The sequence below is a fragment of the Brachyistius frenatus genome, unplaced genomic scaffold (assembly GCF_029030835.1).
Source record: "Brachyistius frenatus isolate BFR_SWC_R1_liver_20210118 unplaced genomic scaffold, ASM2903083v1 Contig_17, whole genome shotgun sequence".
Lineage (NCBI taxonomy): Eukaryota > Metazoa > Chordata > Actinopteri > Embiotocidae > Brachyistius > Brachyistius frenatus.
The window spans coordinates 5726904-5742538 of NW_027210616.1; the positions used below are offsets into that span (position 1 = coordinate 5726904).

General features: G+C 39.6%; 2 protein-coding genes across 2 annotated transcripts; one reads left to right on the forward strand and one right to left on the reverse strand.

Annotated features, from left to right (window-relative positions):
• Positions 1-44: 44 nt before the first annotated feature.
• On the reverse strand, positions 45-6022 carry rad9a (RAD9 checkpoint clamp component A). Its single transcript, XM_069694557.1, has 12 exons — positions 5736-6022; positions 5368-5438; positions 5171-5244; positions 5006-5054; positions 3926-4040; positions 3647-3746; positions 3288-3394; positions 2696-2802; positions 2467-2531; positions 2270-2368; positions 1471-1729; positions 45-465 (listed from the first exon to the last, which is right to left on the reverse strand). Exons 1-12 carry the CDS (start codon positions 5767-5769, stop codon positions 349-351), a joined length of 1197 nt encoding a protein of 398 aa, XP_069550658.1. The 5' UTR covers positions 5770-6022; the 3' UTR covers positions 45-348.
• Positions 5327-13815, forward strand: LOC138618660 (uncharacterized). The gene is made up of 7 exons (XM_069694554.1): positions 5327-5445; positions 6796-8242; positions 8340-8491; positions 10739-11189; positions 11320-11443; positions 11644-11861; positions 12532-13815. Exons 2-7 carry the CDS (start codon positions 7382-7384, stop codon positions 12775-12777), a joined length of 2052 nt encoding a protein of 683 aa, XP_069550655.1. The 5' UTR covers positions 5327-5445; positions 6796-7381; the 3' UTR covers positions 12778-13815.
• Positions 13816-15635: the final 1820 nt, after the last annotated feature.

Below are 15635 nucleotides of genomic sequence, written 5' to 3' on the forward strand. Positions count from 1 at the left end.
ATAAATAATGTTTACATACTTTGAAAAATATTTTTTTTTATTTGTTGGAATTTAATACACTGCATCTTGATTACAAATCGCACAGACTCCAAACAATAATAAACTAAAGTGCTTTATGTCTTCCACATAATCAAGTCCACCATGAACATTATAATTCAGTGATAATTTGGAATACACTTGTTCGGCACTGATGACCTCTGCATGTTTAACCAGGTCCAGGAAACACATGTACTGGCCAGTAAAGATGAAACATAAAGTCCAAAAAGTCCACTGATTTCTTTTCAAGTACTCCAGGTGTCGTGGTGTAACAGTGCATGTACCCACTGTCAGGTCAGTCCATCAGTCCCATTACTCTACTCGTGTGTCTTCCTCACTGTCACTGGCCAGCACTTCCTGACCACTTATGGGTTGAGTGTTCATCTGAGAGGATGGAGGAAGCACTGATCCAAAGAAGAGGGATCGGAACTGTGAGAGAACAACACATGAGGGAAATACATTACAAGACTGCATTTTATCAAACTGTTAGTCGATTGACCAAAACTGTAATGACAGTATGTAACCTCACGTCTGTTATGACAGGTTGTCTAGTTTGATCAGTTCAGCTCTTAGTCTTCAGCTGCTTCACATGTTATGACAAAGTTCAAACAAATATGTTTGATTTTAATCTGAGCTAAAGAAAGATGCACTTGCAGCTGAAAGAGCTTGGAAATTAATCTGATACCGAACATGATAATTAACATATGAGAGCACAAGTTGAAACCAGGGGCAGCAAACGTGCAGTCACTTCTCCCATGTTTCCGTTAAATATCACAATCATTTGTTCAATCACAACTCCCTCAAGGTAAAATACTCTTTCCATAGGTACACGAGACGGAGGACCCCGGGTGCTTCAGACAACAGGACGAAATATTCTTTACTGTGTGCAGCAGAGAAAGTGTGAGAAGTCGTGTAGTCTGCAGTAGATTGAAGGAATCACTGTGCACAGCTACAAAGACAGTGTAGTGATGTTAGATGCTCAAATAACGCACTTAACAGTTATCTACACACATGTCAATGTATATCACAACAGACAAGATAAAGTCTTATGTTCAGAAATTTACTATTTGATGGTTTAAAAGGGCTTTTACATAAAATGTATATGTACTATCCTCTTAAGAAAAGCAATATTGTTTAATGAATTTGTCTTAATTATGCATGTGGTATTGTATATATTGTGTATGTCATTTATTGAGAACACTTTGAAAAAAATACTTTTTAAACTTTCTGTGAGACTCCCCTTGTTAAATAAATGAATGATAGCACGATGACGTAAGCAAGTGGGCATCTCTTCATCTGGTAATCTATTTTTTAAAATCAGATTTTTTTATTTCAGTCCTAATCTTGTCACTCTGTCCTTTCTTTTTTTCTAAATGGGAGAAAAATAATGAACTTTTTCTGGGGGGAATGTGATGGCACAGCCTTGTAACATACCTTCTTGTTAGGTGGTCGGTCTGCATCGTCTGTTCCATCTTCCTCTGCCTGTTCCTCCTCCTCCTCCTCCTCACTGCGTAATCGTGATTTGTAATTGGCTGCAGCAGGCTGTTTTGCACATGTGGAATCAGCTAATGAGGGTGTGGGTGGACCTGTAGTCGCTGGGCCTGGCACAACACTGGTATCCATGGCAATTAAGTAGGAGTCTATGTCGTCATTCATGAAGTCATCAGGAGGGGGCGGCGGCTGTGTGCGCGCTCTGAGGAGTGGAGAAGTAGTTGGGAGTGTAAGTCAGAAAGAAAGACGACATTAATGAGAATGAGGAACATAAAACAAATGCATCACTGGTCTCTGTCTTTCTACCTTCATGCTGGGTATAACAATGAACCTGAACGTAAATTCAATCTGAATGCAAAAAAATATAACACATTAAGGTCACTAAACAGACCTCCGACAATGCTGCATATTCATCAACTGCTTTCTAGTGAAATTAATTTCTTAACAATTGGCCCTTCTCGAATTGCTCCTCCACTAAGCAGACCCAAAACATAACACTCTCCAGTTGCCCTCAGTTACACTTTGACCCAACGTAAGTTAAATGTTGAAGATTTACTGCGTGTCTCTGAACTGAAGAAGCCGTTGGGTGAACGGCAACGGAGTTTTCTTTTCATTTTGTGCTGCAATTGGCATTTTCTAAGCTTGACTGACAACATCTGTGCTCATACAGGCGAGAAAAACTCCAGCATGTGGGAGTGTTTTCCCGACGGCATTTAAACATTCAGGTTTGTTTGGTTGTTACCCTCTGCTGTTGCTTTTACAGAGGCCGGGATCATCAGAGAGCGTGGCCAGCACAAAGTTCCCCTCCAGGACACTGTCTGTTACTGAAAGCACCACAGGACTGACACAGACAGACACGTGCACACAAAATGTACATGTCAACACACAGCAGTGAAAGAAAGTGATCGATGTATACGATCTGCAGGTGAGTACGCTCACCTGCCTGGCCCATCAAAGTATATGGAAACAGGGAGACCTGTGGACTCTGCAAACACTAACAAACCCTGCAGGAGAGAAGACAATAAAAGTCAGCGAACCACAGCATATGTTAGTTACTGTCACCTCGTCCCCAAAGAAGTTTTCTCACTCTCTGGTCAGCAACCCAAACCTCTCATTCCTGACTAATCCTGCTTTTCTCATCTCTCTCTGCGTTAGTCATGTGCCTCACCCGCAACTCCTTCAGGCAGAAGGTGACGCTGCTGTGAGCTTGGACGGCAAAATGGTCAAACTCGTCTGAAGCCAGACACAGCTCTGTCAGCATGGCCCTGGACTGCTCTGAGGGGGAGGAAAAGTAAGAGTTTACAAGAAAATGTCAACATTAAAAAGTAACTTTATATCATTGTATTCTATTGCTGTTAACTTGCAGAGTTTAATAAGAACCACATTTAGAAAAATATAATACCTCTATTACAGTAACATACTGACAGTCAAGTGTACAAACAACTACACCGCTGGGTTCACTTCTATCCTCTTCACTTTTTTGCATTATTTTGCATGTTATTAATAGAAACATAATATAAACTTTTTGCCGTAGAAAACTCCTTTAATAAAAACAATGACTCATAAGGTCATTGAGATTAGTAAGTATAAATATAAATAAAATCCACTCAAGCTATGTTTATTCATCTATCTTGTTTGGTCTTCTACTGTGGAAAGGTTTTCCCTTTCTGGTTTTTACTGCTGCATCGACTGAAAACATCTGAAACTTCTGTGTATTCTTCTGGTGAACTGCAAGGTGACAAAAGAGACAGTTGTGTCACCTGCTCCGTCCTCCACATGGTTCCTGACCCACATCCGTTCATCACTCACTGACACAGTCACTTCTTCCAGAGAGGGAGGGAAGTGCACGACTGTGTCCAACAGCAGCCTTGAGAACAAGGACAGACACGATAAATCTAGAGGTTACAGCTCCATTAAAAAACATTTCCCTTTATTTGCAACCTATTTATTATTTTTTATCTACCTACTGAAAACATCTGTATTCATCTTTAAAAAAAAAAAAAAAAAGCCCAAAATGTTTGGACATCAAGTATAAGGAAAGCCAAGATGGAAAACAAAAGGCAGACAGTCAGTACTCTTTTTATTTTTAGAATAAAGAATGTCGACAGATTTTACAGACCTGGGCTGTGCTCTTAATATGTTGGCACAGCTCTCCTTATCAAACACTGCCTGTAAACTTTCACTGTCTTGGAAAGACAGGTTATGTGTCTTCAGGAGGCCTGTAGAGAAAATCCCAACACACAACCCTTTAGATTAAACAAGCAAATAGAATACAATGTAGTGAATGCACAGCATGCTACAAAGATTAAAGAACGTGTCAAAGGAAATGAGATGTAAGATTGAAATCATCCATGTAAAGCATTGTGAATCCTCTGAGCAGGAAGTGAAGCACTAATACCGTGTTTGCAGTGCAGGGTGAAGGTGAGATGGTTCTTCTGTTCATCTAGCTCGATGTGACACTTTTCCACTGTCTTATCCAAAGATGCCAGAGATCTGAACACAGACTGCACACTCTGACAAGTACAAGAATATCAGAAGAAGGAAAAACATAAATATACAAAGAAGAAAGGACCAATGTAAATAAGCACTGAAATATTCTGGCAGCTGTCATGAAATCAACATTTTAGTCATGTTAAAAGGACATTTTAGACATGTGCAGCTCACAATAATCAATACAACTATAAGGTTCCACTGTAAAAAACAATTCATGTGACAGTACAACTGCTGATTAACATGTTTTACTCTGTGAAATTACTGTCATGTATGACTATTAAAACAAGGAAGTTCAGAGGTTTTGCACAATTTTCACACTGATAGCTACAAACTCACAGTCAACATGACAGGAAAGAGTATTTGAAGATGACTAGAGTGAGGAGACTTTGCCGCTCATAATCTCTAAATCCTTAAATGAAATCAGTGATTCCCAACCATGGATACCTAAGGGAGGTACCAGTGCTGAAGTTGCCAGGGAGCATGTGGATAATCTCGGCTAATGTGGAAAAATACCCTGAAAATAGGATTAAAAGTTGATGTGATGGTGATCTTTAGTGTATGTTCTGTCACAATAACAAGATAAACTATCAGCTACATTATGCCAAGTGCATAAAACATGCTTCCCACCAACTTGAATAAGTTATAACACCCTAACAATGCATGCTGAAAGAGTTTATGAAAACGTATGAGGTTGTGGGGGGAAAGGTAAAAAAAGAATGGCAAGAAGGAATGATTAATAGTTGAAACATTCAGCACTGCCTTTTTAAGTGGATGCATGTAAACAAAAGTTAAAAAAAAGTTGAAACATGGACAGCTGCAGATTCATGATGACTGTAGTAATATTAAAGGAAAAGCATTGATGTAGGACTACTTGAAATCATCTCGCAGGGCTTTGGGCTGCATCCCATTTTCTAAATGATTACAGGATATGAAAGTGTACTTAATATGCTTTGAAGCATGGTAGCATCATCTCTTTCTGTCACACCTTTATAGCCATCTTGCAGCGAAAGTTGTGCCCACTGGGAATGGAGTACCTGCACATGAAAACAGGAGAGAAAGCTGCATTAAAATTGCTGGAAATGACACACAAAAGTGTGATGTTCACTAACCCACTTTAACACACACACACACACACACACACAGTCTGCACCTGCTGAAGAAGAGCGGTGCGAACAGGAAGCAAGCATAAGCCGACCGAGAGGAGTTAACAGACCGCAGGGCCAGCTACAAGAGAGAGAGAGAGAGAGAGAATAGAATTAGTATTATTTACTCCGCAAAGTGTTCACTAACAGGAAGCCACATGCCTGTATGCATGTTGGTGTATGAGACGGTGTCAGAGCAGCTCACCCCATCCTCCTGAGGCTCTACATACAGCTCGTCACCGATCCTGGACAGAGAGTGGACGGCTTTGGCCAACACTGGACGGTACACACACACACACACACACACACACACACACACACACACACACACACACACACACACACACACACACACACACAGACAGACAGACAGACACACACACACACACACACACACACACACACACACACACACACACACACACACACACACACACACACACACACACACACACACACACACATTACATTACATTACATTACATATCATAATCATGAACATAGGTGTATTATTGTCACACGTTTTTTATTCTAGCCAAAGACAGGGTTTAAGAAGCAGGAGATGTCTGCTACCTTTCACGTTTCCTCCCGTCACGACAGACTGCATTTCTGAAAAACTTAAAACTTTTCCGTTAAGTTAACAAACAAGGCTAAAAGTTAGCCAAAACTAGCGACTGCACGGCACCAAGAATAGCGCCAGTGGAATTTTAATGGGTTGAACGCCGACCATAAATCCTCCAGCCGAAATCATACTCCGTTCAAATACAGCTGTATTTTTAAATCTCGTTTTCTATTACAGCTTGACTGAGCACAGTCTCTTTCATCGGCGTTAGCGTTATTTACGCCGCCATTACCTGCCTCCTCAATGTGGGCCAATCAGAAAGGCAGTAACTCAAAGGGGCGTGGGCTTGACCGAGCGCATGCGCATTGAGCTTCTAAATAAACAAAAAATATTTTATCAATAAAATGCGGTTATTTTTTTTCAATCAGTTTCGTTCTACATACATAAATTTGAATATTAGAACATGATTAATCTGAAATGGTTATAAAGGAAAAAAGAAAATACATTTGTTAATGATTATTAAAAAAACTTATCAATTTCAATCAATGTTATGTTGATGAATATTTATTTATTTTCATGTCAGTTTTGGAAAGTAATCAACTGCATCTACTCAAAAGCAGTATTGTTCTTAATCCTTGCTTAATTTTGTAGTGTGTGTAACCCTTGCCAAACATTGCTGTAGATGTTAAGCGTATGTAACAGTAATATTAAAAAAGTAGTCATGCTTCAAAACACTGTCATGTTAGTGAAATCTACTTTGGTCATACTTTATTCCTACAACAACAGCAAAGACCAAAAAATTACAACACAGTTCAGAGAGTTTATATAAATAGGATTGTACCAAAGATCATTGCAGCTATTTTATTTCTTTCATTCTGAAGACGCACAAATAGCAGCTGCTCTCAAAAACGCCCTGTAATTACCAGTTATGGGTCACAGTGGGGAGAAGTGAGTGAAGGAGCCAAAGAGAGAAAAAGGAAGGAAGGGAGGGCAAATATAAAAAGAGAGAGCGAGTCACTGTCAATGCACAATTATCTCACCTCACTGGTCTTTCTTGTTGGTCTCCTTCAGTGCGTAAGATCTGAGGAACGCTGCTGCTGTGCTCCAATCAACGGCTGCTGGAGAAGACGTGTGACATTGGGTATTGAAACCATGGGCATTTAGTGAAAGAAAGAGACTTTTAAAGGACGCAAGAAGACAAAAGTCAGGATCTGTCTTGTGAATGGAACTTTGTGCCAAAACAACAGAAAAAAGGAGAAAGATTTCTGCTGCAGTTTTTGAAGATCATGAAGGTGTGGAGACAGCATGACGGCAAGAAGCAGGAAGCTCAGAGAAAAAGAAGAATTTCTGACAGAGGAAGTTAAATTTTAAAAGTCGATCTGTCTGGATATTTGCTTTTGGAATGATGGAAAAATATTGGAATAATCACAGAGGAGGAAAGCAGCCATCATAGAGGTCTTCTTAACCAAAGTCAGACAGAGGGTGACATGATTTACATCCACGTAACTTCTTCTGTCATGGTCTCCAGTTTATTTTTAAAGCAACACAAAAGATCACTGTGTGGAATCCATCCCTGTTTAGAAGGACTTACTGTCGTGTTCACATGTTTTTCTGTGACTTCTGGATTTCTTTGATACGTAGCAGTTTTTGTTCCTAGATGTCTCAGTCACACAATCCATCAGACACTCAGGGTTTGCTGCAGTCCATGCTGCAGAGACTGAAGCTTCAGCCGGGAACAGAGGGCCTGCACACACCTGTACCCATCACTGCTGCTTCCACGTGGGGGCATGATGGTGAGAGAGGAGCATCCAACCTCCAGAAAGTAAACAACAGTCCTGTCAAGGACTTTGGGTTTAGTACTAATGGTATCCCCTCGAAAAAGTTTTGGATCTCTGCTGTGGACAGTAACTTTGGCTTCGAGGGCGGTGAAATACAGCAACCAGGACAAGGATGTGAAGTGGAAAGAGGTCTCACTTCCTTCTCCCAGAAAGACAACATTGATGGTGTCCCGGGTGAGACCAGGGTGTTGGGACAGGCCAAATGGCCAGCGATCACCCCAACAGGAACTAGGCAGCTGTTTCTTTCTAAATCACTCAAGGATGCTGATATCACTTCCTCTGAGAGGACTGATGGGGACCGGGTGAGTTTTGGCAGTTCAGCAATAACAAAACCCTTCCTTCCTAATACAGTCGGTGGGTCAATTCAGAACCAGGACCAGGGTTTTACAGACAAACTCTATGTGTGGTCCTTGAAGAGCACAAATATCGACGGAGGAGGTCACGAGAATAACGGGTTGAATATGGAAAATGGAGGACTGGGAGTTTTGGCACAAAGTAAAGATGTGCAGATTGTCTCAAGCAGCAGTAGCTCAAGAAGAAACCATCGATCATCTGAGAATAAAACGAGAAGATGGACACAAAGGATTAAGGAGAGATGGAAGGACAGACCAGGGAATTTTGGCAAAAAGGGGAAAGAAGAAGGAGGGACAGCAGAGCAAAAGAGTGAGCAAGGAACTGAAGTGAGTCGTGTGCTTTGATTTTACTTGTTTTCTCATTGACAAAATAAAAAAAAAAAATTACATCTTGAAGTGAAATTGTAACTTGTTTATTCCACAGATTTCACCCCTGAACCAGGTATTAACAGCAGAAAATATGATCAACGCACCAACTAGGGATGGAGAGAGGATCCTCTATTCACTGGACAGCAGTGATCCCAGTAACACACTTCCTGCACACACAGAGAGTAGCACCACTGACGGGCACACAAGGTAACCAACTGAAAAATTTTCTGAAAGATTTAAAAAAATATTTCCAAACCAGAACTTTAGTTAGCATGACGCCGGCTAAAAGTTCTCACAGTTAGGTTTTGTTTATTCGTCTCTGGTTCCTAAAACAGCAGCAGTGAGATATGTGAGTTTAGTTTGGGGTGACATTTTTTCAGTCTGATGTGCGTCTCTGGTCTGATGTTCCAAACACACCCCTGTCACTCACAGCAATTGTCATCAACCGTCTGCAGACAAACTTTAATATTTTAAGACGTATCATGAGATTTTTACAACATGCCAAACAAGGATACAACATCCATTGGTGGATGAAGTATTCGGATTCCTAAGCACCAACACAGCAACGTAAAAATACTCCGTTACAAGTAAAAGTTCTGCATGAAAAATACAACTTAAGTAAATGTACATTTGCAGCAAAATGTAGTTAAAGTATTAAAGTAAGAGTACTGGTTATATCCTTTTGGCTGATATATTGTTAAATATGATATCATTAGATTATTAACACTGAGACATCAGTGTGTAAACAGCATGTTACTTTTGTAGCTGTTGCAGGTGGAGCTAGTTTGAACTACATTATATAACAGTTTTATATCAAGATACAGCAGGTAAATATGAGGACGCATCAGATGATTACTGGGTGAGGAAAAAGAAAAAACTAAGTTCTGATCAACAAATCCGTTTTCAGCTTTTGGACTTTTTCTCTAACCTTTGATTTATAGTGAGCTATTGGATCATTCGAACATTTATTGAATCAAAAATAAGTTCAGAGAAAAAAAAAAAAAATCATAATTTGTTGGAGCTGTTAACAACTAATACACATCTGAAATGAGACCATGACTACACACTGATTTTTGTAAATGTCAGAAGACAAAAAGTTTGAAAACCACTGGTTTAATCTTAAACAATGTGTTGTATTTTAAAAGCTTGTTATATTATATATTGTGTCAAATCCTTATCTGAAAAGTAATTAAATCTGAGAGGATGTATAAAGTAGCATCAATTGGAAGTAAGTACAGTATATAAGTAAATGTACTCAGTTACCTCCCACCACTGACAACATTAAACACTGACATCTACATACGCACATATTCAGTGATACTAACCTGTAAAGGATGACTCTTTTCTCAGAGATTAACAAATAAAGTGGGTGTTATTCTATATTTTTCTTAACAGTCTACAAATCACTTTAAAAGACCAAAACCAACAATGTGAGTCCATCTCACCTGTTTCCATGACACTCAGCCCAAAGCATGTTTGTTCCTACCAAAGACATAAATAGACAAAAATAAGTCACACATTTATATTTACAATTTTAAAGGCTCCACAACTACAACAGAGCACGTGTAGCCACACCGGGTTTGTCTGCACTTGCCATTGGGAAGATTGGGAAGTAGCTAGTTTATAAAAATAAAAATTATGAATTGCAAAAACATCAATCAAACAAATATCAGTATATTTGTGTTTAAAATTTAAATAAAAAAACACAAATTGGATTAAAAAATGGTGTGACAGCAGTCATTACAATCAACAACAGCCTGACTGCAGAGGACATTTCTCCTGTCAAACTGGGTTAGCTGTAACACCTGAACGCTGCATGCTGGGAAAGAGACAGTATAAGAGCGAGTTATAATGCAAGTAGAGAATCTTTTTTTTTTTAAAGACTAGAAAAATGACTGAACAGTTGTTGCAGTATAAATGTAAACTTGACCAATGATATATGTTTTTTATAATAACATAGAAAAAAAAATCCAAGTACTGTATACTTTTCAAAAATACTGAAACACATGATGGCAGGTTTCCACAAAGGGGTACATCTCATCTGATTGGGCTGCTAGGATACATTTAAAGAGGTTGTATGGCACCAGGACAGTGTGTGAGGGATTGAGTAAACTACATGTTTAACATAATGAATGAACATGTAACCCTCTGTGATGGTGCAGCCCACTGATGTGTCTGTAATGTTTTTAGATGACAATGGAGTTCTATGGCACGGAGGAATGAACTGTATCAGGCTATACAGACAATTATTGTTAGTAGGATCAACATATTGCTGGTTTTGGTCATTACATGTGTTTTGTTTACAATAGGGAAAATCATCACACTTAATCTTATCTGAGTGAATCTTGTGATTAGAGGTGATATAGATACAGTTGAGTTCCTGATTTTGGTGCTCAGGTGATCACTTCTTTGCAGTGAATTTTTGAGTTTACGAAACATTTTGTCCTGTTTCAGGTCTACCAGTAACTTTGACCTTGGCCTCGGGTCATTCAGCCTACTGGAGGAGATTGTTAAGGGTCAAGAGTGGGCCAAGTTCCTAAACCCCAACCTTTCAACCAACTCAGCAAATCAGAGACCGTCAGGGGAGCCGCTGATTCAACCTAAAATCCAACCAAATCCTCACGATAGTACTCAATCATCTGGGATTTTGAAAGAGCTCGGAGGTGGGCGCTCCCAGTGGAGCTTTAGAACAGAGTCATCACCTGCTACAGTCTTCAGCGTGGCACAGATATCACCTGATGCTTCCCTGCCTGTCAGCATGGACGTCTCGGAAGGAAAACAACAAGAGTGTGTTCACAGAGGGGCTTACAATCCAGAACCAATGGAAGATGGTCAAAACCAAGCAGGCATGCAGACTGGAGAGAGCAGACTGGGACAGCAGCTGAGACCGCCATCATTTGTAGAGGTGAAACATTTACGACTGTTATTTAACAGGAATTAACTCATGTTCCTCCACTTGATATTTAAAAAAATATTTTGCTGTATTATCAGTGTGAAAACATTTTGTTTATACCTTTATCTGTTTTCATCTGCAGCCTGCAGATAATCAGCACAACTCAGCACAGAGGGGCAAAGTGCAGCTCAACAGAAAGAGACAGCATCAGGCAGCAGAGAGACTTCTCTCTGAGAAAATAAGAGATGGAGAAGAGGCGAACAGAGGTCAGAACAACCTAATACATAATCACAATAATACAATAGTTTCTGCACTTATTTTAACAATGCTGCCACCTAAATTTCCCCTCCATTAATCAATCAAAGATATTTCTTGTGCAGTTGACCAAGGGGATTACTGTCAGTTGTAGCAGTTGTTTTTTTCAGGGATAGGAAACTCAGTTCTCCCTTCTGTCTCTATTTTGCAGAGGGGTCCATATCTTCCCCGAGTCGAACCAGCAGCCATGTGATGGCTGAATCAGGGGAGTCTCAACATGATAATGTCATACCGTTATACATCCTGAACTCACATCCTACCCCTCTGTCTCCAACCTCTTCTAATGATTTTTCTCCGGCACCCCGGGGTGTCCTCAAACACTTCCCATCCCTGGATTCAGAGTCCTCAATGGAAACAGTCACAAAAAGGGTAAGATACTGTGTATCACAGCGCCCCCTTGTGCTAAAAAGAAAAGTCATCAAATCACAAGCTGATTCTAAGCAGGGTTTCAGTATGTTTTCACAAAAGAAAAGTATACAAAAATTATCATTGTGTGGATATAAAAACTCTGAACTGCACGAGGCATTGGTGGTGAAAAGATAGATACCTTAGAAAACAAAAATAACCACTTTTTCTACCAGAAGTATACTACCAATAACAAAAGAGAGAAACATGCAGTTTGATTGTTTTATATTGAACATGTATTGCATAGAAAATAGTATGTTGATTGCATTTTAACTACACAAATCAGTTTAGTATGAAGGTAAGTACTTACCAAATGCAGTTAATATTTACTGTGCTGTTGTATGGAACTGGGACATGTCTTATGTTGCAGCTTGATGGACTAGAGATCACAAGTTTTGTTCAAAAATAAGATAATTTAAACAAAATAGATTATTTACGTCACCACAGTAAATGGAAACCCATTCTGAAAAAAAAAAAAAAGGATAAATATTGACCTTTGGAATGGATTAGGAAATTATTCAGAAAGTGACGTACACTAAATTCAACACTTAGGAATGATGACAGTCAGAATGACCTTTGACCTACCCTGTCATTTTCTGTTCATCTTTCCTCTTTGTTTCATTCTCTGAATCAGAGGCGAGTTGAGGAGAACCGCCGGGTCCATTTTTCGGAGGAGTTGGTGACTGTAGTATCTTCGGACCTGGATCTGCATGCCATGGACTCGGAGGAGGATTCAGGACCGGGGGAGGACTCTGTGTCAGAGCGGGAGTGTGAGGTGGAGCAGGCAGTGATCGAAGAGGTGGCACCAGCCCGGCGGCCTGCTCTCCCTGCCTGGATAATGGCCCTGAAGAGGAGGAATCCAGGGAGGAAGCACAGATAGTGACTGTAAAACTAATGACCGTTCAGTCTCACTGACTTGTCTTTCTTAAAGTAAAGAATAATCCCTCTAATGTGGGTGAGATGATTCCGTCCTCTGGTTTTTAAACTGTTTTTTTTTTTTTTTTTTTTAAGTAACAGTGTTGTGTAAAATCAGACCAGCAGTAAAAAGCCTGAAATCACACAGATTATATCCTCACTTTTAATTTCTCCTCTGAAAGATCAGATTTTTAGACTTAGAAGACAACTAAATACCATGTTACCATAAATCCTGTCTTCAGTGCACACAGCAAGCTTCCTGAGCAGATTTCTTTCCGGACACTTAAAGCACTGCCGTGTGTCTTACTGCTCCTCGTCCCACTCCAGACGCTGTTTTGTTGAGCAGCAGTTGTTTAAGGAGTTTAAACTGATGTGTTAGGCTTTTTCAGCTGCATTTGAGGTTCAAACTGAGGTCTACGATGTTCAGACTTTCCTCTCTGCGTGCAGACGGGATCATGTGCTGCTGTGACACAACAGCTGCAAGTGATGCAGGGGTTTAGTCAATGCTTGTGTAAATATTGTTCCATCATCTTTTACAGCTTTTATTGGACATATTGTGTGTCCTCCTCCTCCTCGGTCTCACACTGGGCAGCAGCAGACCACTATGTGGTCTGGTGTCTGTGTCACTGATTCGCTCCCCAATATCCTGTCTCTTGGTAATGGCTCCCTGTCCAGCCATCGTCAAAATTATCCCCAGAGGAGGAGAAGATATGCGAGTTGGCGCTGAAGTAGTGGTTGAAGGCAATCAGCAGTTTCTGATTGATTGCTTCAGCTCAGCCATTTTCTTGATGGGGTCAGAGAGAAGCTGAGTTTCTTCATCTAAAGTTTATTTTTACTCTAAAACCTCATTATCATCCTCATAGCTCACATCAGTTATAGAACAGCACCCTGTGAAACTATGATCAGCCTCTGTGAAACTTTTATTGTGGCTGCAGTTATATTTTGAGTGAGCATGTTCAAGGTAAACAGAAATATTAAAGGAATAGTTTGGCAATTTAGGAAACGTGCTTCTTGCTTTCTTTCGATGAGTTAGATGTGAAGAATTATTCCACTGTATTTTTTAATCGCGCCTGTGCGGTCAAAGTTCCACTTTAGCCCCCTCAGTTTTTGAATGGATTAAACAAATGAGGTATATAATGTTAATTAGTGAACTTAAGACATGCTAGTAGGTCAATTTTGTTACCTCTGTACGAAACCAAGCTAGCTGTTCCCTCCCGGTTTCCTTTGTGATAAGCAAAGCTAGCCTGCCTCATATTTACTGTACAAACAGAGAGTGGTATCACTTTTTCTATTTTTTTCTGAAAGTTACCATCCTGTTATATTTTGGATTGGTGCTAAAAAGATGTGTGAACACCCACACTTTGTCTACATTGCCCCACTTAGTGAAATGCCAGATAACATGAAAAAATACACAAATAATAAATAAAACCTAAATAAAATAAATAAAGCTCATCTGACATTATCTGCTACTTCTTTAATAGTTGTAAAAGTGTGAGCATGAACATGCACGGTTACAGTAAAGAAACTATTTAATTCTTTCACTAGATGAGCTGCAGCTTCGAGGCGTGACCGGAGGCATCATTCAGATAGAGCAGAGTACTTTATAACACTGTGTATTATATTTTGTCATTTCCATTATATGCATTATATTGATTTGTGTTATTAAATTAGTACATTAAAACCTGGTGGCTAACTGCTGTCGATTCCTCTGCGGGCTCCCCTCTCATAAATCGCTGTCAGGACCATTAAGAAGCTCTTTAGCTGATCTATTAGTGCCCCGGTCAGTTTATAGTGAAACGAGGGGGTAAGCACAGCGAGAGAAGGGAAAAACAAAAATGTACAGTATATGTGAGTGACAGAAAGGAATTAAAAGATGGTGAATTATATAAATGTCTGAGATGAACATCCAGGACTAAACCAGAGAAATATACATAGAAGAAGAGAGTCATCATGTCTTTGGGGATTGTCTGTTCTAAAAGAGGAATTACATTAGTCCATTTGTCGGAACAGTAGCATCTTCTGTGCAACATTACCCAGAAGTGGACTAATAATGGCCCATTTGTAAACCTCAAACCACACACATGTATCCCACTAATATCCTCTCTCATAACACACACACACACACACACACACACACACACACACACACACACACACACACACACACACACACACACACACACACACACACACACACACACACACACACACACACACACACCAGCATTAACTGTCCTTAAATCATTAGAAGACTTCAGCACTTTTATTTGAGATAAGGGCTGTAAATAATTGTGTGAACTTGATGACAAAGATAATGCTCCAAAATCTCAATTCGTTCATTTTCAACACTGTTTTTAATGTCAAGCACATGTTTTCCAATTGTGGCTTTTTCACTGGTAAATGAAAAAGGGGACAAGAGATTTTTTTTTTTAGCTTTAATATTTCGCTGACAAACAGGAGGTTATAGATTATTGTGGTTAAGTTACTGTAAAATATCTTGTAAAATAAAATTACATACTACAAAACAGCATTTCAATTACTGTATATTTCCCTCTGAGATTAATAATGTTGGAGGTAAGCTTTATTCGAATGGTTATGAGCCAGCAATCTTCTTATTCTTGAATGTGGGTTACTGAGAGGCTCCAGTTTACCAATTATTGTGATGAGCTTGAAGGACATAGTTCTTTTCTTCTGATTCCCACAGGTAGTTTTGAAATTGTGAAGATGGCAGCAACGTTGCCCTTCAGTTCTGTACACATGGCAAATAAAAACTGACAAGAGGATCCTACCAACCAAAAAAAAACCACAATGCTCTCTTGGAAG